The sequence below is a fragment of the Podarcis tiliguerta genome (assembly GCF_965153285.1).
Source record: "Podarcis tiliguerta genome assembly, chromosome: 3".
In the NCBI taxonomy this organism is placed as follows: Eukaryota; Metazoa; Chordata; class Lepidosauria; order Squamata; family Lacertidae; genus Podarcis; species Podarcis tiliguerta.
The window spans coordinates 55,793,631-55,818,923 of NC_139536.1; the positions used below are offsets into that span (position 1 = coordinate 55,793,631).

At 40.5% G+C, this 25,293-nt stretch overlaps 1 protein-coding gene and 1 long non-coding RNA gene across 2 annotated transcripts in view; both read right to left on the minus strand.

The window, feature by feature from the left end:
• The window catches only part of LOC310675076, a 275,570-nt gene that overhangs the window by 96,628 nt on the left and 153,649 nt on the right, over positions 1-25,293 (minus strand). The gene's annotated exons all lie outside the window — the stretch shown is intronic.
• Positions 19,020-25,293, minus strand: part of UST (uronyl 2-sulfotransferase) — a 133,380-nt gene continuing 127,106 nt past the window's right edge. The window contains exon 8 of the mRNA XM_083435089.1: positions 19,020-22,806. Coding sequence (XP_083291215.1) covers positions 22,520-22,806 — 287 coding nt within the window. The 3' untranslated portion in view covers positions 19,020-22,519. The remainder of the gene's footprint in view (positions 22,807-25,293) is intronic.

The window sequence follows — 25,293 nt, forward strand, 5'->3', positions numbered from 1 at the left end:
ATTAATAGATCTAACCCATGCTCGTTCATTTCAATGGGTCTCCCCATTGAGTAAAACTTAGTTGAATACCACCCCTTGTTTGGAGTTCTCTAATGAACGGAGGGGAATCTTGTCTTGATAACCCTAAAGTGTTTCTAATCTGTTGCTTATGGGTACTTCACAACCCTGACAAGAGTGGCAGAGTTTACTTGCTAAGAATAACTTCTTTTCTTTTTAGGTCAGAGGGAAATCTAAAGAGATTTGAACTTCCTTTGGGCATCCTAAAACCAAGGGGGGTGGGGAAAAGAGCCCTGGCTCAGTGTGAAATAAATAAATAAATAAATAAATAGTAAACTCTGTCTAAGATGCCAATCAGATTAATGCAGTCCCTTTCATGTAAAATAATGGCAGGGTTCTGAACCTTGTTTTGAGGAAAGCAGATAACTGCAGATAAGATCAGAAAGCTCTGGCATTCAGTCAAAACAGGCAAGAGGGAGCTGAGCTAAGGAATGTGCTGTGCCTGGGGAAAGCACCCTGCAAGCTAAACAGTCTAGGACACGCCTCTTCTCAGGGCATAAGCTTCATGGGTGGTACAGCTCACAAGCATCAGGAACTTGGGAAAGAGGCCTTGAGCCTTGCTTTTGAAATATTTTCTTTCCCCTTTCCCTTCTGCACCCCTCTTCCACTTTGCTCCATTTCCTTAGGACAGCTCTACTTACACTGAGTAGACAACAGAGCATATGTTTGAACTAATGTAATATTCACAAGCGCAACTTAATTATTTTCCCCCATCGTGCATTTTTTTTAAAAAAGAAAGCCTTTATATCCCTCCTCTTCCAAAAGGTTCAAGGCAGGATACCAGCATTTTAGAAACACATATGCATACACGGTTTTAAATTAGTAACTCTTAAGGCTAAAGCAGTTGTTATTATCATCATCATTATTGTAGCAACTCATAATACTTAAATGTGTTTAATTCTTACCAAGCTCCCTGGAACTCAGTTTGAATACTTAAAAGTTCCGATTCTGGAGATTGCATTGTAGAGTCTAAACTAGAGATAGTTGATCCATGGCCTGTGGGTCACATGTAGCCCCCGATATATTTTTTAGTGACGCCTCTAAGATCCCCCAAAGTTCATAATTAAAAATTGTATATACATCTACAACACCTTTATGCTTACCATGGGAAGTCAGCGATGTCCTGCTGGTCTTGATTATGGCGCTCTCTCTCTCTCTCTCTCTCTCTCTCTCACACACACACACACACTGTTGCTTTCTCATAACAAACAGGGGGCATTATTCAGTACCAGGAAAAATATGCACAATTCTCATTCCACAGAAATAGCTTTCTTAGACAGTACCTGCACACTTTGTTTTTTAAAAAAATGAAAGCTCAGAGTTTGCGCACCTTGGGAAGCCTTCATGGACATCATGGTATGACATAATAGTGACCCGATTATAACATTACAAAATGAGATGGTATTGTAGAGAGGAACTGTAGTTTACCCCTCACAGAGCTACAGTTCTCAGCACCCTTAAGCTACTGTTCTCAGGATTCTTTGAGGAAAGCCATGCGCCTTAAATGTGTGGTGTGGTGTGACAACATCTACATTAAAGCATCAATTAATAGATGCTCTAAGGCGGAGCAGAATAGGGAATCCGCAGCCATCCAGGTGTTGTTAGACTTCAACTCCCATCAGTCTCAGCATGACCAATATAGTCACATCTGATCACAGCTTCCCCATCCTTGCTCTGAGACAACACATACAGTGGTACCTCGGGTTACAGACGCTTCAGGTTACAGACGCTTCAGGTTACAGACTCCACTAACCCAGAAATATTACCTCGGGTTAAGAACTTTGCTTCAGGATGAGAACAGAAATCGTGCGGTGGCAGCACGGCGGCAGCGGGATGCCCCATTAGTTAAAGTGGTGCTTCAGGTTAAGAACAGTTTCAGGTTAAGAACAGACCTCCAGAACGAATTAAGTACAGGTACCACTGTACGGTATTGATTCATTGTGTACTCAGACCAGCCTCCTCAGAGAGGGGAATCCTTTTTAAATTTAAAGATTTTTTCCACCTAGAACCTCTTGCCCTCTTCACCTTTTTTGTGTGTCTCAGGGCAGGGTCCTGGTTTATGTCTTCGGTTTCTGCCTCCCCCTCCCCCTGCTGCACTCTCTCTCTCTCTCTCTCTCTCTCTCTCTCTCTCTCCAGACTCTGCAATTTTCCCTCACTATCAAACTTCTTCCCAATGTGACTTCTCAGAAAATATGGAAAAAGCTTGATGGTGAATTGCTTATTCTTTTTCTTTCGTTCATTTTTTCTTTCTTTCTTTTAAAAAGGAAAAACCAAAGGAAGTGGAATTTGTGTGCAAGATAGTTATGCATAAAGCAATTTTCCTTAACTAGTCAATAGATTTTAGCTACTGCAATCTAGTTTCACTAGAATGGACTACTGGATAGCATTAATTAAAATACAATACAGAACTGGATAACATGGATTAAATTGCTATTCCAGCTGGTATCTCTCAGACATCTTACGAATAAAACAGTGACTTAATTCAGGAGGAACTACTCCAGAGAACTATGTTTGGTCTAATTTTTCTCTTTGTGGCAAAGGATAGATATTTTCCATCACACTACTTCCCAAATATGTTCTTTGACAGCAGTTTGTGGTCTTTTGCTACTATATGGCCTTTAGTACTGCCAGAGTTTAGCTGTATATATTTAGCTAGGAATATTAGCACACAGTAGCAGCACTACCACCACCAGGCTTTTGTCCTAAATGGGAGACCTCTGGTCTCTCACATATATGCACAGGTAGCTGTTCTCTCCTTGCAGCAGGAGGAGGAGTTTGGATTTGAAATCCCGCCTTTCACTCCCCTTCAGGAGTCTCAAAGCGGCTAACATTCTCCTTTCCCTTCCTCCCCCACAACAAACACTCTGTGGGGTGAGTGGGGCTGAGAGACTTCAGAGAAGTGTGACTGGCCCAAGGTCACCCAGCAGCTGCATGTGGAGGAGCGGAGACGCGAACCCGGTTCCCCAGATTATGAGACTACCGCTCTTAACCGCTACACCACACTGGCTCTTGCAGCATCCTTTATGGTGGGCTCAGACAGAGAGCAAAGGAGTTGAGGCCAGTTCCAATGCCTGCAGGGCTGGGAATCAATGTCCAATACCTGGACAGAAAAGAGCCCTCCACACAACTGCTCCGACAACCACCAGCAATTTCTCAGCAGTTGCTGGGCTACATGTGACATAGCCTTGATCAACCAGGCACTCAGTCATCATCTAAGTGGTGGAGATGGAGATAACTCTTCATGTTAATGTAGGGTCATAATGTCCGGTGAGACTGATGGCTAGGACGAGGGAAAGCTCTCCCAGTGCAGCAGGCATCCATGGCACCAGGCAAGGAGCTGGGGGCAGAGACGAAAGGAAGATGTGCTACAAATAATTCCTGCCTGTTAAGCTCAGGCCACTAACATGGGATCCATGAGCACAAAGGCACATCTTGCTTCAGCCCTACTCGGCTAGCCTCAAAGACATTTGATCCAGCCAGGATGTTCTGTGCCAGATTGCTCTTACTGTGTCACATAGGGGTGATAGGGATGGTGCCGTCAGGCTGGGTCATTCTGGGAGACTGTCTCTGTGGTAGCCAACCTCAAGAACCAAGTTCTCTCATAGCACGTCTCAAACTTATTGCAGGAGGAAGCAAGCTCAGTGTTGGTTCCAATCAGTTAGCAGCTATCTGCCAGAGCAGCCAGTCTAGTCATGGCGATCTCTGAGGCTGGAGGGCAGACCAGCCATTTGCAGGGCCAAACACAGTGCAGCTGTCATAAGCCAAGAAAAGCAAGAGACACTGCTCTACAAGTTGCCACACCAGTCTCAATGTTGGGTAGCAAGAGGTGTGTGTGGGGGGGGTGCACACATGACAGCGCCTTCCCATTTTGCTTCAGGCAGCAAAACAGGACAGGCTGCTTCTGGCTGGACTGAGGCATTGCAGGGTAATTTATGAAGCCAGCAGGTACAGAAAGACAGAAAATGAATTCCTAGAAGGACCCTATCTCAATGACAAGATCATAGCCATGCCGTCAAGGTCCTGAGCCAAATAGAGCAGGAAGCTGATCAACATACACCAGAACTGAGTAAGCATACCTCTGTCAGGTAGCAACATTTATTCACATTCAACTTGCAATTCCCAAGAGGGAAAGACAGGCCAGACAGAATACATAAATTTTCTTCCTGTGTATGACAGACAGGAAATTAAGCAACCGCCCGTACCATTTAGGAATGAGTGTTTTGCTAGGTTTTCTTTTGCCCATATCTAAGTGGAATCTGTCAGATGACAGGAGCAGTGTCAAGCCCAACAAGTTCATTTTATGCTCTGCGTCATTAAGCATGAGGCCTATAAAATTATTGTTTTTTCCCCTGCCCCTGATTGCTAGAACTTTTATTGTAACAAATGGCAGAGTGAATACTTTTGCTACCTCATTAGTAAAAACCAGCCAATCCCCAAATTGCCCCTTTTATGGTTGTTGTAGCCATCTATTCTTAAAACATAGTTGTTCAAATCTGCTATATTTTGGCGTAAAGTTAGTGAATTCATGACACAGTGGGAATATTGATAATCTGAGACAAAAGACCATTTCAATTCCTCAAGAGATAATGAAAACCTTCAAATCTGTAAAGCTTAGATATGTTGAGGTTTTTTAAAAAAACAAATGAACATCCTCCTTTAAGATTTATGTTACTCTAATTAAGTAAGGGTGGCACTGATTACTTTTATTTTAATATGCAAATACTGTTTCATTTCATCCATGTACCTCCTAAAATATCACCAATCTCTGTTCCATAACAGACATTCCTTGAGGTTGCTAAAAACTGTAAAATTAGGTAGAACTTTGAGTCGCTATCTGTCCCAAACTCCACAGATAGCTCAGACCATGTCTGGATTGTCTCTTCCCATGCATTCTTTTTATAGGTACCTGTGCACTGACAGAAGAGGAAAAAATAAATTACAAATGGTAGAATCTGATGATCAGGACAATCCAGAGCAACACATGCACTACAACACACTGATGCTCAACCACTCACAGATTTCTCGATTCACTACAATGGAAGAAAAAATAGCTCTGTACCACCATTTCTTTGCATGCCTGGGACTTAGCCTTCAATAAGCTTCTGTATGCAGGGGAACACTATGTGTGAACCCACATACTTTAAACGGATCAGTGGAATTATAGGAAAGGAAATTAATGTATTTGCATATTTAAGAAACTCTAGCATGTCTTATTTTTAGAAAATAAAATGCTTCAGTCTTAGTTTTACCACTTTTCCTAATAAAATAGAAACAAGTTATGCCTATAAATTTGGATCTTGCTGTTTGTCCTTATTCAAATTCCTTTTGGTTTTACTGTTCAAGTTACTTTTGCAGTCCTTGTAGTATAGGAATCTTAAAAGCTGTTTACCCTGCATCCTCTTCTGTACGCTTCAGAAACTCTTTTAGACTGGAAAAATGACAAAGTGGAATCATCATTCCAGATGCATTTATTTCACAAAGTCTTCCTGCTCGAACAGAGAAGATGGTTCCCAGGGCCCTTGAACAATACAGTGGGGTCCTTCCTGCTTTGCCTTTGAAGAGGAACAGCATGTGTCTTTTGGCTTTTGTGGGCCCAAAGAACACAGCATACTTAACATTCAGAGAAACACATTGTGGGTCTAGCCTCATCCTGGAGCTGGCTGGCAGTTCTGTCACCCTGAGTGTCCCCAGAATAAGTGGAATGCTCAAAACTAATTTTGTGTTATTTTAAGATGTTTTCATAAAACACAAGCAGAAATATAAACTGGCTGTTGAGCAGCAGACTTCAGTTAACTTGCTGAGAGACACTCTGTGTGGGTTTGGCTTCACTTTGCAAATATGGATGAACTTTGGAGAACATCTGCATCATAAAGCAAACTACTTTGAACTTGAGGAGTAACAAGCCTCTCTAGTACAGTCTTCTACTTCAGTAGTTTGTTAAGATCATGAGTATACTTGTAGATATCTATCTACCTACTTTTCTACATATACAGTACTTTATGTACACATACAGACACACACTTTATAAAAACAAAGAAGTGTCATGGAGTAAAAATGTCAGTCTTTTTTGTTCCTCGCTTACCTTTGGTCAAATGGGCTTTTGAAATACACCGGACCGTAAAGCTTATTTTCCAAAGGAGAAAGTTGTTTGACACTAAAAGCAGCACTCTTTCATTCAAACGTCCCTCAATTATCTGAACAAATAATATTGTTTATGTCCATACAGAAATTTCTCCAGAGAGCTACAAGGCTCTCTGCTATTTACTTGTATAGCCATTGTGAAGGTTGCCAGGATGCGTGTTTTCATAACTGCTTTAGATGGAGAGGTTTCTGTGAATTCTCAAATTGCTGACAATCATAGGGACACAATGGGAAAATGCTCTGCTTCAAATTGCAATCCACAAACCATGTGTAAAAGGCAATCTCATCAGCTGATACTCTATTTCCTAATAGACTGAGGTTTCTTTTCAGGCAAACTGAATTGCTTTGTCAAATCAAACCAAAGAGGCACTTTATTCAGTCCTCTTTTCTTCAGGAGTGGCCTGTCAAATGGTCTTTGTGAAGTTCAAAGGCAAAGCATTGTGAAGACTGCTGTGGACACAGTGTATGTAGATTTCAGTAATAATAAATAATATTTTAAAATTTTATATCCCACCCATCTTGCTGGGTTTCCCCAGCCACTCTGGGAGTATTACAACATATATAAAAACACAACAAAGCATCAAACATTAAAAATCAAAATATCCCATACAAGCAACAAACAAACCAATAAATCAATAGAAACCAATAATAGCAACAACAACAACAAATAGTTTGCAGTTATAACCACCAACCCCAACTAAACATTTAACCAACATCAACCTGACAAAAACAAAACAAAGGAATCAAAATTAGAACTGTTTAAAACATTTAAAAACATTTTAGCCTGTTCCCCCAACCCAAGAGTTGTTCCAGCAATGTCCCTCCAGCCTCCCAGGAGCCTCTTTTGGGAAGGACAAAAAGTGGCTTCCAATCAGTGTAAAGGTAAGTACAAATATGCATCCATGAATACAAGGGAATAATACAAAAATACAATTAAAACAACAGTGCCAATGTAAAAAAAAAATAATGTACTGTGTATTTTGGGTTTATGGACCACAATAAAGTTCTCTGTGTGTGTGTGTGTAAGTAAAATACAGTGCCATGCATTTTAGCATAATAGGACGGTGAATTTTTACTGTGACCCTTATTGCTAACATAAAAAATAACTGAGTGCAAAGACAAAACAATTTTTTTTTAAATACCATGAAGAAATATCATTTTGAGTCACTATTTCCATGAGGCCTAAATATCACACCTGTAGTCCAATGGCACACATTGTAAGTCTCTCCAGTGTTTGCAACCTGGCTGCAATGAACAAGCGGCCAATTAATCATTTAGCTTTAATTTTTGATTTCAATATCCAAGTGCTGTTAGCTTGCTTGGACAAAAGGAAGTGAATGCTTCAGTAAATGGAAAGCCAAATGATTACCCCAGACAAAGCCACTAAAAGAACAAACTTAGTTGATAAACTTTAAAATATACTAAATTTAAAAGATAGAAAACAAATCTTGGATGTATTGGTAACCTTGGAAGGCGTTGGGAGAAGGAAAGACATTGCTTTGCTGCCAATTTTGGTAATCTTAAGGCGACATTTGTACAGTGGTACCTCAGGTTAAGTACATAATTTGTTCCGGAGGTCCGTACTTAACCTGAAACTGTTCTTAACCTGAAGCACCACTTTAGCTAATGGGGCCTCCTGCTGCTGCGCCGCCAGAGCATGATTTCTGTTCTCATCCTGAAGCAAAGTTCTTAACCTGAGGCACTTTCTGGGTTAGCAGAGTCTGTAACCTGAAGCGTATGTAATCTGAGGTACCACTGTACTGGGTTTGCAGCTTGATCATCCCCATTGGCAGTCTGGCTCCTTTGTTCTGAAACAAGGCTTCTGAAAGTAAGGCTTTTGACAAAGTCACCCTTGATATTCTTGCAGAGAATCTTTCCTTCTGGCCAGCCCAGGACCTCCATATACACTGTCTAGGCCTGTGTTCCCGGGAGGTCACTTCAGTGCTGCTAACACAGAGGCACACTCCATTGTCTCTCGAGACAGATGCCAGCAATAATACTAGACAATATTAGTAATGTCCACAGTTCTTTGAGCAGCCTCTCTAGTTGAACATGCAGCTATCATCGATCCTCATTGATGTTCCAGAGAATGACGAAAGTTTATATGGGAAGAGACTCCTTCCTGCTCCAATTGGCTACAGTTAGTTCAACAGAAATCAAACAAAGCATCCGAAATATATTCCTCAGATTCTCCATTCATCACATTCCAGTTCTTAACTGCCAGTGTGTTTCAGGGGGAAGAACTCCAAAAATTATGTTGTTCTAATAGTCAATTTTTTTATCTGGCTTCTCATTTTAAACCAGTAGCCAATCTCAATTTTCAGCTAATAGATATCCTGTAGCTTATTTTATTTATTGTCTTTTTTACCCAAAATAGCTTCCTTCTCTTAGCTCTTCCTCATTTGATTTCTCCCCACCCCCTGCATTCCACTCATGGCCTTATAGATCTGTGTGTTTATAAATTGTAAGGGTGTTCATATTCTGCTTTACTGCTGCATTCTTTATATTTTTTTATAAAGAATTTAACTTATTTATATGGTTAAGCCTGAGCATATTTTTCTGCTTTAGCATGTTCCAATGGTTCATATAGTAGAGTATTAAATTGCCACGAGCGGCATTAAACATAACAGCTATGTTAAACTTGAATGAAGCAATGCAAATCGAGAACAGATTTCTGAAATGGGCAAGCAAACTTTCTTTGCCGAATCAGACATTCCATTGCAAGAACCAGTCATGTGGCGTTTAAAGCTACTGATAATTTAAAAAATTCTCTTGAAACTACTCACCCAGAAACATAAAAAGAGCTATGATTTCCCTCTTCCCCTCAGGCTGCAGAATTAAAAATCACATCAATATATTTCTGGTGAAGGAGCATTCCAGTAGGGAATTGTAGGACCGCAAGAAGTTGTCCCAGTTGCATTGGTACATAAAGACATTTAAGCACATTCCATGCATTTCAGATTTGAGGGTCCAAAAGGGCATCTGGCTACACTGGCTTTAGAATGAGCCTATTCATTTTGTGGGCCTCCTTTCATTCTGAGTGGCTATTCAGCCCTACCAGCAACCAGTGAGCAAGCAAGCTGCTCAAGCTTCTCAAATTCAGGAAGTACTTGCCAATGTCTTCTTCCAACAACACATCAGGAGTCACAATTTTGATTCAGACACTTCCCGATTTGTCACTTCTCCTGTAAATACCACCATTGCAAAAGAAACACAATAAACATTCCTTTTTGTATGCAGGAACCTTGTGGCACTCATCAACAAAGCCCTCCCTCAGTTCATATTTCACCCCACTTTCTACATCTGTTTCCGTGACCATGGATTAAAAGTGCACATTCTGAAGTAAAGCTGCAATATTACTTATATTCCTCCCATCCCATGTTTGTTCATGAGCATATGTTCTTTCCCTTGTAAATAAACAGAATGAAAAGCAAAACACAAAATCAAAGACGTGCTGTGCATTTGCTCCTACTTTCCCTCATATCACAAAACTGTAAGGAAGAAAAAATTTCTTAGCCTTTTCCAGTTCTTGTTTTCTTCAGCAAACAGAGTAATGGAGATTTATAGTGTCTAAAAATCCAATTATTTACACAACTACATGTTTAGAAGGAACAGCTAATTAGATTGTAAGACTGCTGTGTTACCCCTTTGTTTATACCTAACTATTTTATCTTTTTATACCTTTTAGGACACTCCGTATTATATCGTGTTACTTCCCAAAAGCAAATCAGCAATGCAAAGAGTGTTCAAAACTGTTCTTGCCAAATCAGTTTAAAATGTACAGGTTTCTTTTCCATAGGCTCACGTGCTGCAGACCCCACGTTTTGAGTTCCAGGAAATACTGTACATTCCATACAGTTAGTTAGCAAAACGAATTTGGAGGGTTCCTTATCTAAGACAAATGCCCACTTCTTTGACTTGGGGTTGATATTATTCATCCATGTGTGTCACCTAGAATAATGAGGGACTTCCATTGCTTTTTGATGCCAGGGGTTAGCCTGCCTGTGATACCAAATAGTAATAAACTACCTTGCATGTGACTCCCATCTGTGCAGGTGCCAAGACTTCCACTGCTGGCTGAGAAAGGTAGATATGCCTGTGAGCACAAGGGAGTGTTTTCCCTTTCTGTTATCAGCACTGCAATAGCCCTTGTCAGCTGCATGGCTGGATTACCAAAATAGTTACATTTTCACTTGAATAGAATTATATTCTCCATCCCAAATGGCTGTTCATAGCATCTCATTAGGAAAATAGAGTTGCAAGAGGAAAATGTGGATATCCTTATTAGGTTGCTTAATGATCAGGCAGAATAGTGTTATTGTCAGCTGGAAATAGGGATGGATGAATCTGTCAGTTTCAGTTTCTCACAGTCCCTAATTGTTCAAGTCTTAAACTCAGTTCTCCAGATTTCTGTTTCTTAGAAAAATAGAATTGTAGTTTGTGATTATTAGTTTTAAGTCCTCATGAAAATATGTCAGCATTTTAGTGTACATTTGTTCGGACGCATGCAACTTTGCCTAATATATACATATGTTCTTTTCTGAAATAGGCATTTTATGTGCACTTTCCCCTAATACAGATTTGGGCTGGGGTAGTGTTTGTTGTGGGGGAGGTTGTTGCTGTTTCAGTACTGATAACACTTTTTATCTTTATTTTAGATCTTATTCTAATTAATGTGGAAATTGCTTAATTTGGTTGTGTACTTTTTGATGTTTTTCTTATTTATTATTTATGACTACTTTTGTTACTTTTTGTAATGACATAGTGTTTTTTTTAATGTTGTAAGCCTCCTTGAGCATGGTTTGAACTATGGAAAGGTGGTATACAAATAAAATGCATGCGTACACATTCAGAGAATTTCATATCTCAAAGGAGACGTGCATTTCCATTCATGCAGTGAACTGGATTTCTCCCCATTGCTAGTTAGAAGTAACCGTTTAGCTAAAATTTAAGTACAGCCACCCTATCATGCCTTTCTTGTGATCACTTTCTCCCCTCAGCCACAACAAACTTAAATCGCCACAGGTGTAGAAAGCAGCTGGAAAGGATTACCTAGTAATCTGTGAAGAATGTGGTACTGTGGCATGCATTCATTCAACTTACTCTCATTTGTGCCACAAAACAAGAGCTCAGAAAGTCGTAGTGTTGCTGGATTCTATCGTAAATGATTTAATAAAAATACATAGTCTCTTGTAGGTGATCATTCTCCCACCTGATGTCACGTGGCAGTAAATTCACTTGCAGCATTTCAACGTCACTTCCAAATTTCCAACAGTCATTTCACATCCATTTTGGTTCAGCCCCCCCCCCCCAGGTTCTGTCAACCTGTGGTCACTGTCAAATGTACCAGAAATTTTGGGTCACTGTGTGCGTTAATGGATGCTCAGTGGCTGGGCAAACTAAATAGGCTCAAAGTAGATAGTTTATGCTAAATGTGTTGCATTCAAAAGTGATCTGGGTACATGAGCCATTCAACATAAATTAGTTGCAATCCAGATGGAGAGGGGTGGGGAAGCACTGGCCAACTTTGACAGGTGGGTGGAGCTATTTGTCCATCATCTGATATGAGTTGTCCTGCAATTGGGCGCTGCAGCACAAAGGGCTTTGCTGCTCCAACAACACCAAGCAGATTTCATTGAAACTGATAATAATAATAATAATAATAATAATAATAATAATAATAATAATTTATTTATACTGCGCCCATCTGGCTGAGTCCCCCGTCACTCTTGGCAGCTTCCAACAAAGTATTAAAATACAGTGGTCTGTTAAACATTAAAAGCTTCCTTAAACAGGGCTGCCTTCAGATGTCTTCTAAAAGGCTGGTAGTTGTTCTTCTCTTTGACATCTGGTGGGAGGGCGTTCTACAGGGTGGGTGCCACTACTGAGAAGGCCCTCTGCCTGGTTCCCTGTAACTTGGCTTCTCGCAGTGAGGGAACTGCCAGAAGGCCCTCGGCACTGGACCTCAGTGTCTGGGCAGAATGATGGGGGTGGAGATGCTCCTTCAGGTATACTGAACTGAGGCCGTTTAGAGCTTTAAAGGTCAGCACCAACACTTTGAATTCTGCTCAGAAACATACAAATTGTGCTAATCCCTTTGGAATGGAAACCACTTGGTGTTACTGGAGAAGTAAGGCACGCTGGAGTGGACCGCATTCACCTTGAGCTCCTGGTGGTTTCTGTCCAGCCATGTACCTACTTCCCTTATGACATCAGGTGTGGGGCAGGTGGCTGCGGTTTGGGGAAAATGAACTTGGGCACCAAACAGGGTAGTTTGATGAGCTAAATTTGTGCAGCCCACCCCTGCACTAAACAACATATTCTAATCACTCTGATGGCAAGTGATTCACTGATAACCTGTACGCAGTGAAACAACATAAACTAAGCAGTGGTGCAGCTAGCAATGTCAGACCCTGGATTTACCACCCAGCAAGGTGGAACCACAGAAATAACCTCCTGGTTCCAGGATGGGTAAAATGGGGACGAGATTGCAGATGTCCAGGCACACCGCAGGGGTCCTGTGGGTGTTCCTGTGCAGCGCTCGCCGCCTTGTCACCTCTCCCCCCACTCTAAGCATTAGCGACACCATTGGTGGGAGGCTGTTGCTACGGCTCCCAAAGATGCTACCTTCATTTTCTCTTCTCCCCCCACCTGCAACCATTCCATGCTTAACAATTGCCCTTGCAGTCCTGGTATGTGAGGAAACTTTCTTTTTTTGCCATCGTTAATAAAAAGAAAAAACACTCTAATCACATGCATGTCCAGATTCTGAACTCAAACCATAGCACCACCACCACTATAGGAATAAAGCAGGGCTCCTGCTGCCGATGCTAACTGCATAAGCTTATCAATAAACACCATTTTAATGTAGAAGAAAAATAAAATCAGCCTCTGTAACCATGAACAAATTTGGTTGCCCCTCCCTTTACTATAAAATGTGTTTAAAAGTAAGCAAAATGCAAGGATGCTGTGGCAACCAGTGCCAGCCCCGGTGTGCCTTGGTATGCCCATGCCAGTCCAGGGGCTTGTGGTGAGCCTGTTTGCTGCTGCCCCCATCATCTGCAGCTGGGCTTGGGGGTAATTTGGGGAACCCCTGGGCTGCAGGACCTGGATTTTGGCCTGAGATCCAGCCCTCGCTTCATCACTGACTGTAAATAGGCAGTGAATCACCCTCTTGAGGCCTGTGTCGGCAGTGTGAGCAGAGTAGTAGCTACTATTTCCGAAGTCATTGTAAAGAAGCTGGGCCATTTTATTTTTATTTTATTTTTAATTGAGTCAGCCAACAGTCTGAACTCCGTTATGGAAAGGATTTTACACATTCTTTTCTAGTTTCCCTGACTTTATGTATCTTTAAAAATAAACTGTGGTGTAACATTACATGCATACTCATCAAGACACTTTTTCCATTCTTGTCCCTTCCAGCAAGATATATTGTTTCTGTGATTTTTTCAGCAAGAGATCCATTGCTGCTGCTTTGTTTTGTCTACTCTTCTTTCTCAGAATTATCCCTCAGCTTCATCCGTTTACTTTAACACACACACACACACACACACACACACCTGGCTCTACCTCTTTCACTGGATGTGGGGAAGACCGCAGACCATAATTGTACCATTGACTTTTTCCCTATTCGTCCATATGAGTTCAAATCTGATAACCTTATTTCCCCCCCACAAACCAAAACGAGCTCCATGGTTGTCCGTTCTTATTTTTTACTGAGGGGGTGAATCTCTGTTTGCCTTGCTCTTTGTGACTCAATCTCAGGTGACCCTGAAAAGGTCACCTGTAGTCACACTGTAACTTAGAATTGCAATCAGCCCCCACTGGGTATCTCAGTTCAATTCACATTCCTAAGATTTCCTACTCTCTTTCTGCCTAGAGCTGCCTGTCATATTAAATACACAATTCCTTTCAAAAAACAAACAAATCTGTCATTCCTTCCCTGTAATGCCCTAGTTTATTTATTTCATTTCATTTAGTAATCGCTTTCCATTAAACGTGTTGAAGCTTTTCAACAATAAAACTCATGAATAGTAAAACCAGATATAAAAATAATGCCAAGTCCAATACAGATACAGACTGAAATAGAAGGGCAGTAGTCAAAGTAGGACTAAGTCGTTGATTGTGTAAACGCAAGGATTTCCCATCAGCAGAAATCCTGCCCCCCTTAACTCCCTACATCTGTTCTAGGGGTTTCCCCAAACTCCAGAGCAGATTTGGAGCCAGCACATGCAGGGGAAAGAGAGGGAGGGGAAGTCTTGTTCTGTTAACCACAGCTATTCACTTCAACACCACCCTATATCTCCACTTAAAAGGAAAGGAATATCTAGTTGTGTCCCAACATCGTGGTGGGGTGCTTTTGTTCACTCTCTGCCAGTGTCCTGGTCCTTATTGCTGGATGAACTGAACTCCCAGTTTGGTTTAATCCATAAATCAGAGTGGTTCTTAGACAAGGCAGATTGTAAAATGCAGCAGATGCACAAGAGGCACATGGCTAATATGTTGCTCCAATAAGTGCCATGCCCTCTGCACCTTCCTTTCGAAGGATGGCATGTAGCCAGAGTCCTGGGACTGGGCAAGGAAACAGCCACTCTCCAAGCTCATCCCATTCCTCCTCAGGATCCAATCACCTCCTCCAAGACACCTTCATAGGACTAATTACAGCCAGTTATGTATAATGTCCTGCCAGGATATAGGTAAGTTGTCCTAGACATTAAGGGACAAGCAACTCATGGTTGCTGGTTTCAGTGGTGGCCATATAATGTAACATGCAATTCCACCTTCACACTCAAGACTATGTACACACATACCTTTAAAACCCATTCCTTGTTTTTCTTTAGCTAACTAGGAGAGCCCAATTCTCACCACAAAGGCAGCATGCAGGTAGAGGAGCCTTATCTCTTCACTCCCCTGCCACAGTTGGAACTTAGTTTAGGTATTAGCTGCTTGGGGCCCCAGTCTTTGTTCTGATGGTGCTGGGTGAGTGAAAAGCCTTCCCTCCCAGTGTTGCCTTTGCAGTCAGAATCGGGCTCCCCCATGCCTGTAATTAGCTGAGGAAAAACAAGGTACATGCTACATCCATATTAAACAAAGGTCTAGTTTGGCCCTTGGTTCCTCACCCAGCCACTGTGTTCATAAAAGTACAGAACACAAGAGGCAATGACTTGTAGGAGCCCATTCATGGCCAAGGTTTAATCCTCTGCACGAGGACTGTAAGACAATATGATAGGAGCTCTCTCTTGGTGGCTGAGGTGTTTTCCTAAGCAACTGTGGAGTTTTGTTATACCAGCCTAGAGCCTTCAGGGAAGGTGGGGTAGAAATGAAAAGAAATCAAATGTCACAATTAAGCAGCAGGCTATGGGGCAAGCCACTTTTCTCATTAAATAAATGTAGTAATTTCCTAATTAAAATTTATCAGTGCTTATGAAGACATAAAGAGTGCTGTTTGCAGAGTTTCTGAAATATGTTTTCAATTATTGTTGTGATCAGGGCTCCCTCTAGTGTGCACAAAACCAGTTTAATATTTTTTAAAAAGGAAATTCTCATAATAAAATCAACATCTGTTTGATTTTTGACAGTCAAATGTACCTTATGTGCACTGTTCCCATCCACACCCTTCCCCCCACTCTCTGTATCCACTACATTAACAAACATTGTTGTGTGTAGTAGGCATTGTACAGATCAGAGAGTCATATTTTCTTGACCAGAAAGACAATCTACATAGATCACAACTAAAGGTTGGGGAGATCAAGAGCAGGAAATGCAGGTGGGTTACAGGAGACCGCTCTGTGGTTACCAGTGAAAGGCTCTGTGGAAATCTTTTAGCGGGCAAGTGTTTTAGGCTGGGAAAAAGTTTACATTGATCAGAATCTTTAGAGATAAGAGTTCTGCAACATGGATCTGAAATGATGTACTTGGACTGGAATTCATAGTATCTGCTGCTGACATTAAACAAAAAGCTCTAAGATATGTTTGGTATATGACTGTGAAATAACTTGGTACTATATTGACACTGACAGTACATTATTTTCCAACAGTTCCATTTTTGGAAATAAATACAGTATGTGAATACATAAAGGCAAAATAAAAAGGGAGAAGGGATGAATTGTTCCCTTAGCCATCCTGCTGAAAATAATTGCTTCCCCTCTTAACAATCAAAGCCTCTGTGACCCATATTTGGGATGATCCTGCCTCCCCGCTATACAGGATGTTGGAACACCAAGGGGTAATATAAACATACACTTCCCTTGAACTTTTGTACAGCATTTTCATGGAATGAAAATTCAGACTCTGAATTCTGAGATTGTATACCAAAGGTGGGAATGTGCATGGCAGGAGAAAGAAGAGCCCATCTTTAGGAGAAAAAAAGAAATAACATAATGACTACAGATTCCCCCCCCCCCCCATGATTTAAAGTCATGGCAGTGGCTGAATTTTATTGCTCACAGAATTGCAAACTGCCATGTGGCTACGAAGACTCAAGAGCCCCTTTGTCTTTAATACTTGGCTACTGATTTGAGATAATGGGCACAATCCAGGCTTCACACCACAGGGCTGGGCTGTGCAGATGTGCACTAGCCCACATGCCGAAGAAACCATAATCCCTAGTTACGCAAGTCTATCCAACTTTGCAGATTCAATGTAAACCATTAACTATGGTTTCCTGTGATGTGTGAATGCCATGCACTATGGCATGGTATAGAGAGCACTATTAGTTTGCATACACTTTGCCGAAACTTAACAGAAATCTACTTCCATGTAATTATAATGCAATCCAAAATTACTATAAAGTATTTGTTGCAAAATATATATTTATTGTTAATATGAAACATTTCAGAAGGAAAATTGGACATTATTTAGGGGAATTAAAGACCTTAGCTATTTTCCTTTGACTCGAAGAGTATTGTTTTGGAAAAAGAGAGTTGGCTGGACAATTATTCCTTCTGCCTCCATGATGAGGAGACATATGCAATGCTGTTTGACACTGTGATATTTGTAAGACAAAGTTAAGGTCAAAGTTGCTGAAAAGTTTCCAAATTCCAGTGTGGTTTATCATAAAGAGCCTACTGCTGCTGAGGCTTTAGTCAGTTCAAGCTTCTGTCTCAGATTCATGAATCCAGTCATACACCCACACATATACACTCATTTGCCAATAAAATAAAAATCCAGAATATTTTTCAGGTTTTTAAAAAATGAAATAAAAGGTTTCTAACAAATTATTCCTTTATATATAATCAATTTTTATCCCTACAAGGGACATGACTTTGGAACCATAAGCTCTACCATAGTTTTCAGGACAAATACGTAAATATAAATTTAAGACCATGCCCAAAAGGGAGATTGGCACCCATACTTTATTACTTCCCCCCATTGCTCTTCAAGACGGCAGTGCTGTCTTCTGGGCTGAGCATAGAATTTGTTGCCAAGTTTGTTCTATTCTGTGTCCCACAGGGCTATATGGGGATTTCCTTTTTGTTTTTATACTGTTTGTACTGACATTCAGGTATTTGGAAAAATCGTTCAATGGAAAGATTAGCAGAAATATCCATGGGTCACCAAGAAGCTTCCCTTTACTCCATATCCTCTTTCATCCACTAATATCATCTCCCACTCCCTGCACTATAGGGACCTTGTCTACTTGATTTCAGAAACTTATACTGTACTAAGCCTGGGAATACTACAACTACTGACAATCTAGCAATGTAAGAATTCTCAAACCAGATAAAAAGCAAACACAGACGTACCCCATTATTTATTTTCATTCTGGATGCAGGAATTAGTTTGTCTGCACAAACTCTGTCATATTTGAATAATCAATTACATTCAACAAAGATGCAGTTGTCTGTATTATATTTTTAAGTAAGCTGGTTTAAGCTATATGTTATAATCAACAATTCATACACAAATTCTACTATCATGCAGCAGAGGAGCTGTTCTTTGAATGAATTTGAGTGTGCTGTGATAAGCCACGCTGAGCTCCTGAAGGTTGCGCTGAGCTGCCTGCGCTCCCGGGCTCGGCGCTGCTCTGCGCAACCCTCCAGAGCCCGGCGCAGCTCCGGCATTGCTCTGGCTCCCGTTCTGGGGCTGGGGTCGGGGCAAGCTCCCAGAGCGATACCGAAGCTGGCGCAGCTTCGGCATCACTCTGGCTCCCGTTCTGGGGCTGGGGTCGGGGAAGCTCGGGCTTCCCCCGCCCCAGCCCCGTGCCTGTGGGGGGGGGGAATAATTCCCCCCTCCCCCAAATCTAGGTGTGTCCTATGGGCCAGTGCATCCTATAGGGCGAAAAATACGGTAGTTTTACACGATGGATCAAACATGGGGTTTTTTAAAGTGATAATAAGTGATTTATCACATGCATATTGAGTTGCCTATAAACATTTAGCCACTAATCTACACTTGCTCTGAAACTGGGCATTTTGCATCACTAAAAGCTGAAATAGCACATGTACCAGCTGAAGTCGCTAGAGAAAAAATACTTAGGTACCAGAAACATTTGCCTGTACCTGTGAACCTTCAAAACCATTTCCTCATTGAGTGCAGACTGGTACAATATTGAAAAGTTATTTTGAATGTAGGTGAGAAACAAGGCCAACTTAAGAGATGTTAGCAAGACTTGAACTTAAAAAGAATTATTTAACTATATAAAATTTCTAAAACTATTCATCAGCCACTCAGATTAAGACACAAACTAAGAAAACTTGTCATGTGTACTCCCACTGTTTTCATATTAAATCACCATGCAGGGTATTTAAAGACTGAAGAACTGATCATACAACCCTCATATTATAGAAAGACAAACACAAACAGAAGGAGAGAATGCACCATTCACCCTTGCATATTACAGGCCTTTATTAGTTTTCATGGCATTTAATCATTTTCAAATGTAATTTTGTAGGCAATAGGCAACAGTACAAGCCTAAATTCAATGTAGATTCTCGTTGCAAAAAAGGAATATGTATTACTCCTTTAAAAAATGCTGGAAGCCTGTCTTAACTGCTTTTATCAGTTGGAACCTGTTTATCTTTAAAGAGTACAGTTTTGATTTCTGGCCTGAGTTATTAAATTCTACCACAAATTAATGTAATTCATCACAAAAGCCATGTGGCACTCAAGACACTCATACAAACTAAAGTATTTCAGATGTACCTTTAAAAGAAACAAGGACATTCATGGATTCACAAAGTGAGTGCATTTTGGAAAACTGCAATGCTATTGTATCTCTTCAAAATAAACATAAATAAATTACACAAAATGTACCATTTATTAATGTGATTTTGGAATTCAAAGGCATTTTACCACCATTACAGCATGTTATTTCTTGTGTGTTTGCGGTTTGACGCACACACTTCTTTAAAGTTTAGCAAGTTGCCTGAGAGCTGTGGACAAGGGGAGCATTGAGCCTGGATATCAAATATCACCACACCCATGTCTATGTTAACTAGTAAAAAGCAATGCTTGGGTCAAAGCTGTTACCACTATGCATTAAAAATTATTCCACAACAGCAATAAAGCACATTGCCAGTGCAGTTCCAAATATTCACTGTATTTCTCATATAATTAGAAAAGGTTAACTTTTGGTGCCTTTTGCCTCAAAGTAATTCAAGGTGTAGCATAGTAATCTCAAAATAGCTTGCTTAAAGTAAGTGTGGCCTTCACCAATAAACGCTGCTTTATAAATAATCTTTTCTAGGGCGATTCAAATGGAAAATGCTTTAACCTTTACCTCCAGGAAAAAAAACCCCACAGAAGGATTACTGGTTTTGTGAAGAACAGCACAGGTTCCAAATGGAAATATTAGTGGACTAAAAATAAAAAAAAAGTTTAGATGGATGTCTTATGGTTTAATATCAAAACATCAGTGAATAAGTTAATGAATATTTAATTCAAACCCTGGTTGCTTTCATTTACAACTAACCTAATGTACATATATGCTCTGTTTTTTTCACATGTGCCCTGAACTGACCTTTTCTCTCTCACAGAGATTAACAAACAAGTATGGTGCTTCCTAAAAGGGTGTCATGGGCTGAAGGCTTTATAACAGTGATTTCATTCTAAAAAGAAAAAGAAAGAACCATCACAATAAAATCATTTAAATGAACTCCTTTCCTGAGCAACTTAGAATTTGGAATGTGCTGAAAAGTCACAATAAATAAGTCAAACGATTAACAAACTTAAAGTGTGCTTTTAAGTCATTTAAAGTAAATTATAAAATCTATTTCATGACAGATAAATGACCTGTTGTGTTAGGAATCTTAAAAGCTTATGTGCCAAATAAATTTATGAAGTACCTTTCTGGGAGTAGAGGCCAAGTTGCTTCGTACAAAAAATATACAACACTGAAACCTAGCAAGTAAATTACCCGACAGCCTGTTCTTTTTAACATTGCAAAGTATTCATGAAGAAAAATATTAAATAGAACGATAAAAATAGATTTAAGCAGCAGTGAAATTGCAGAGAAAGTGAACATGTTAAGTGACCCAGGACTCTAGAGACACGGATAAAATTTGATCTTTTCTTTTAAAAAAAGATAAAAAAGAAACCCAATATGTGAATATTAATTTGCTTTTTTAAAAAAGAAAAGAGATCCACAGTGTGTAAACTAATCATTACTCTTTAAATGTAATTTCATAGAAACCACTTAAAATATACAATGCAGCATCTTGGTTAATTATTATTTACTGTATTTCTTGCTCCCACTGTGTTCCTTCAGAGTAGTGCATTGGAACCACAAAATTAGGACATAACTAGCAACAAGATAATTCATCCATGTTGTCATTGAGCCTTAACACAATTATGTTTGTTCAAATCCTGATAGAAGTAGTATAGTAAACAACAGAATGCAATAGATAATGGTGATTTACAATATTAGTTGATGCTCACAAGCTCTGAGAAGGGAATTTGAGAGATAAAACACTAGAAAAGAAGTAGAGCTCCTGGTAAACCAACAAACCAGTTCCATCCTATTTCATCCCAGCTCCCTATCAGAGATGCTAATTGTACTACTCTGGCCAGCACACATTTGAGTATGACAAAGACAACAGCAATTCCTTGCTCCTTTGCTTTAAGTCAGGCATGGCCAAACTTGGCCCTCCAGATGTTTTGGGACTACAACTCCCATCATCCCTAGCTAACAGGACCAGTGGTCAGGGATGATGGGAACTGTAGTCCCAAAACATCTGGAGGGCCAAGTTTGGCCATGCCTGTTTTAAGTTAAAGGAGAACCTGCCCATGCCTAGACAGTTGTTACTGTGAAACGGGGTCAGGGGTTAGAGTGGAAGACACTTTGTAGGGAATGCAGTAAACACTCTTCTGTATCTCTTCAATAAATGCATCATGGAATACACCCCAAATGTATTAGGTACTATCTTATTTTCAACCGTCCAGAAGATATGAGGCACATTGAACAGAGACTTCTAACTTCAGCAAGAATCTCTCTCGGCTGGAACCGAATCATGCATTTATGACATAGCACAAATGTTCTTTCAACTAGAACAGCCCACATTTTTGAAAAGATGCCTGACTATTTGTGTACCCCTCCTTTAGGGTCTCTGTGTAATAAAAGGACTGGGAATAATACACTAAGAAGGATTTCTCCTTCTAAAATCTGAAGTAAAGTTAAGTGCCTTCCCTGCAGCCTAGCTTCCTCTGTGAAACAAACACCAAATTCTGCAAACATTTGCCCTCCTAACTTTCATCAGTTTCGAAAGGTGTTGAACTTTGGTGTACCCATACATTTAACAAGATAAGCTTAATTTCCCCTGCAATTCTACTTGGTTTGTCAACAATGCCCTTATTAATTTCCATGGGGAAAACATAGCCTAAATAGTATCCAGAGTTAGTGTAGCAGTAATGCATTTCTTTCTTCTTTTAGCACAACAGAATTCCCTGTTCAGATGATAATACAAACCTCCAATACCCTGCTCTTAATTCCAAGTGATCAAATGTGACTGTAAAATATTCGGTATAAACACTAACAAAGAAAAACAGGTTTTGAGAAAACTGCAGATGACCTATGCTGTGATCTACATCACTCTGCCAAATAGGTACCATATACAGCAATATTTTACAGTGACAATGTACCGTAATTTGTAATGAAATGGCACATTTAAAAGTATGTCCTAGCTACTATGATCCTATGGAGCCAAGGGAAACAAATATAAATTTAAAGAAATAGACCCTCTCAAAAAGAGGTCTCACAATCAGTTCATCCTGGGGGAAATGTCTTTTAAATGCTGTTGTGCAGTAACTCACTTCCTTAAGGATTTTTCTTAATAGTTTATGAAAAATCTGGGTGCTTCAGCCAGCAGAGAAGGTGATGCTTGCATCACCTTCTATAGATATCTTCCAACCACTTTTCATCATCTTGCTCCTCATCTTCTGTTACTGGCTCTTCAGTTTCCAAAGGAGAAGGAATGACAAATTCTGGTCTAGGAGAAGAGTTACTATTTGAAGACCGTAGTCCAAACTTGCGCTTTAATAGATGAAACTGCTCTTTGATGTAGTAGTAAAACTCATATTCATATTTCATGCGCTGGTACAGGATCTGAAGGGATTCTGGAGAAGGGACTGTCTTTTTCACTGTCACAGTTAGATTGCCGAGTTTCCTATGTTCTGTAAGAGAGTTACATAAAGAAGAATTTGGTCAAATATAGTCTGTTGAAATGTAAATACCTGTATATACTTCAGTATAAGCCGACCCGAATATAAGTCGAGGGACCTAATTTTACCACAAAAAACTGGGGAAACTTATTGACTCGTGTATAAGCCGGTTCATCACACCACAAACCTCCTGCTGGGCTGGAGTGTGCGTGCGCGCATGCGCACATGGAAGAGGGGGCTTCTCTCTCCCCCCCAGCCCCTCCAGTCCCCCTGCCTACCTAGGGTGCTGCCAAGAGGCAGAGGCTGATGGCGGCAGCGGAGGAGGAGGAAGGAGCAGCCCGAAAGGGCTGCTTTCGGGCTGCTCGTTCCTCCTCCTCTGCCGCCGCTGGAAATGTGCTCAGCTGGGATCCTCACTCGAGTATAAGCCAAGGGGGGCCTTTTCAGCATTAAAAATGTGCTGAAAAAGTCGGCTTATACACAAGTATATACAGTAAGTTGTAAAAGCGTTTTATTTTTTTTGAATTGCCAAAACTTCCTACTAGTTGCCTTCTCCTGGTCTTAAATGTAGGCTCTCAAAACAAATAGCTAAGTATTCAATAGACTATGGATGCTTTGAAACTGAAATTTTGGCTTTGGCTACTGAATATAAGAAAGCAAGTACAGTGGTACCTCGGGTTAAGTACTTAATTTGTTCCGGAGGTCCGTTCTTAACCTGAAACTGTTCTTAACCTGAAGCACCACTTTAGTTAATGAGGACTCCTGCTGCCACCACGCCGCCAGAGCACAATTTCTGTTCTCATCCTGAAGCAAAGTTCTTAACCTGAGGTACCACTGTACTGAACCCAATGAGAGGATGAATTGAAGATGGTGGCTTGAAGAATCATTGGAGTGGGAAAGGCTCAAGAGCAGCAGAGCAGAAATACTGTAGCAGGTGTGCAGGGTTTGTCACTAGGCTTTCTTTGTTGAACTAATAAATGGCTCATTTTAACAGAACTACAGGTGTGACTCCCCTTTCTTGAGGAAAAGCAGTATGCAGTTTTGTGACATGGATTATCACTGGATAGAAGAGTCCCACTGAAATCAATCTGAAAAGTTAATAATGATAACTTAACTGATATTAATAGGAACTAAGTGCAACTTACTTAATCTGGATCCAGCCAATAGTGGGAGTTGAGGGGAGATGGGGGAGATGATGGCCGGGTTTGTTGGCATTGTCTTGGGAGTCTCTATAGTTTGAGCATGCACTCTTTTTCTTTGAAGGCTGGCAAATTTTATCAAAAAAGCCTGTATGAAATGATTGGGAAATCCTTTCAATGCAGCAAACTGGACAAAGCTGGCATACACATTGGGGCTTTTCACCATGCGTGTGTAGCACATAGATTTCTATGTCCAACACCTGAATGTTTTGTGGTCCAAAGTTGAGAGATGTTATCTGATTTGCCAATGACATTTCCTTTCCTTAAAGATAACATCGCAGAGAAAGGAGGGCATGAGGATCAAGGTTGTGCTTTTCTCCACACTGTTTCCTCAGTTTAAGACAAACTGTGCCCCCACCCCTGGATTTACAATAGAGTGGGGGCGTTTGTGATCTGGGGGGAAAGTACAAGGGAAAAGGCAAAACTTTACTTCCTCCAGAGCTGCAGCTCAATCCAAATTGCACAGCAAAGTGACTGTTTTTTTACAAAAAGACAGGCAATGAGAGATCTGATCGTGGATCCACTGTGCCATATCTAGTTTGGCCCTAGCTTTTTGCCACTGTGTGCAAGATTTTAAAGAAATAGCCTGTGTGGCATGGAAAGAGAGAGGAGACACAATGCCCCCACTGCAATTCTGTTCGGAACTCCTTTGCTCCCCTGCTACTTGCAATGGGAGGAAAGTTTACATTGGCAGGCATGAGGTCCGATTCTGATTGGTAAGGGCAAAGGGTTAAAGTCCTTTTTCCTTCCACATTCTGGATCTGGTTTGACCCTCCCTCCCTATTTATTATTCACTACACATGAATGTCATCAGCTAGTTGGGCCCTAAAATATTTCCATGGGAGCCATTTGAGAAATGAACTCTATATGACCATTTCCATGAAGTCTTTCCAATGAAAAGTTTCATTCCATTTTAATTATTAAGGGACATTTTAGCTCCCTCCCATTTTCCTCTAATTCATTCTCAATATTGATACCAATTTTTTTAAATTCCAATCCTCTCTTGAAGAATCAGGAGAACAAACAATATATGTCTCTCGGCAAACCTATATAGTTTATTTATTTTAAGAAAAAGTCAAAACTACCCCCCCTTAAGAAAAAACTCCCTGAACTGTGGGCAACATTCACTTGCCATTAGAGATCTAGTCATACCTTGTGGCCTTTTTATTTTGTTTACATTACTTTATATTCTCTTAAAAGACTCTTTTAATAAAAATCCAAAGTAACTCACAAATTTGCTCCTCCAAGTTACCACCCCCTGCTCCTCATCTATCAAATGCACATAATGGAAAAATTATGCATG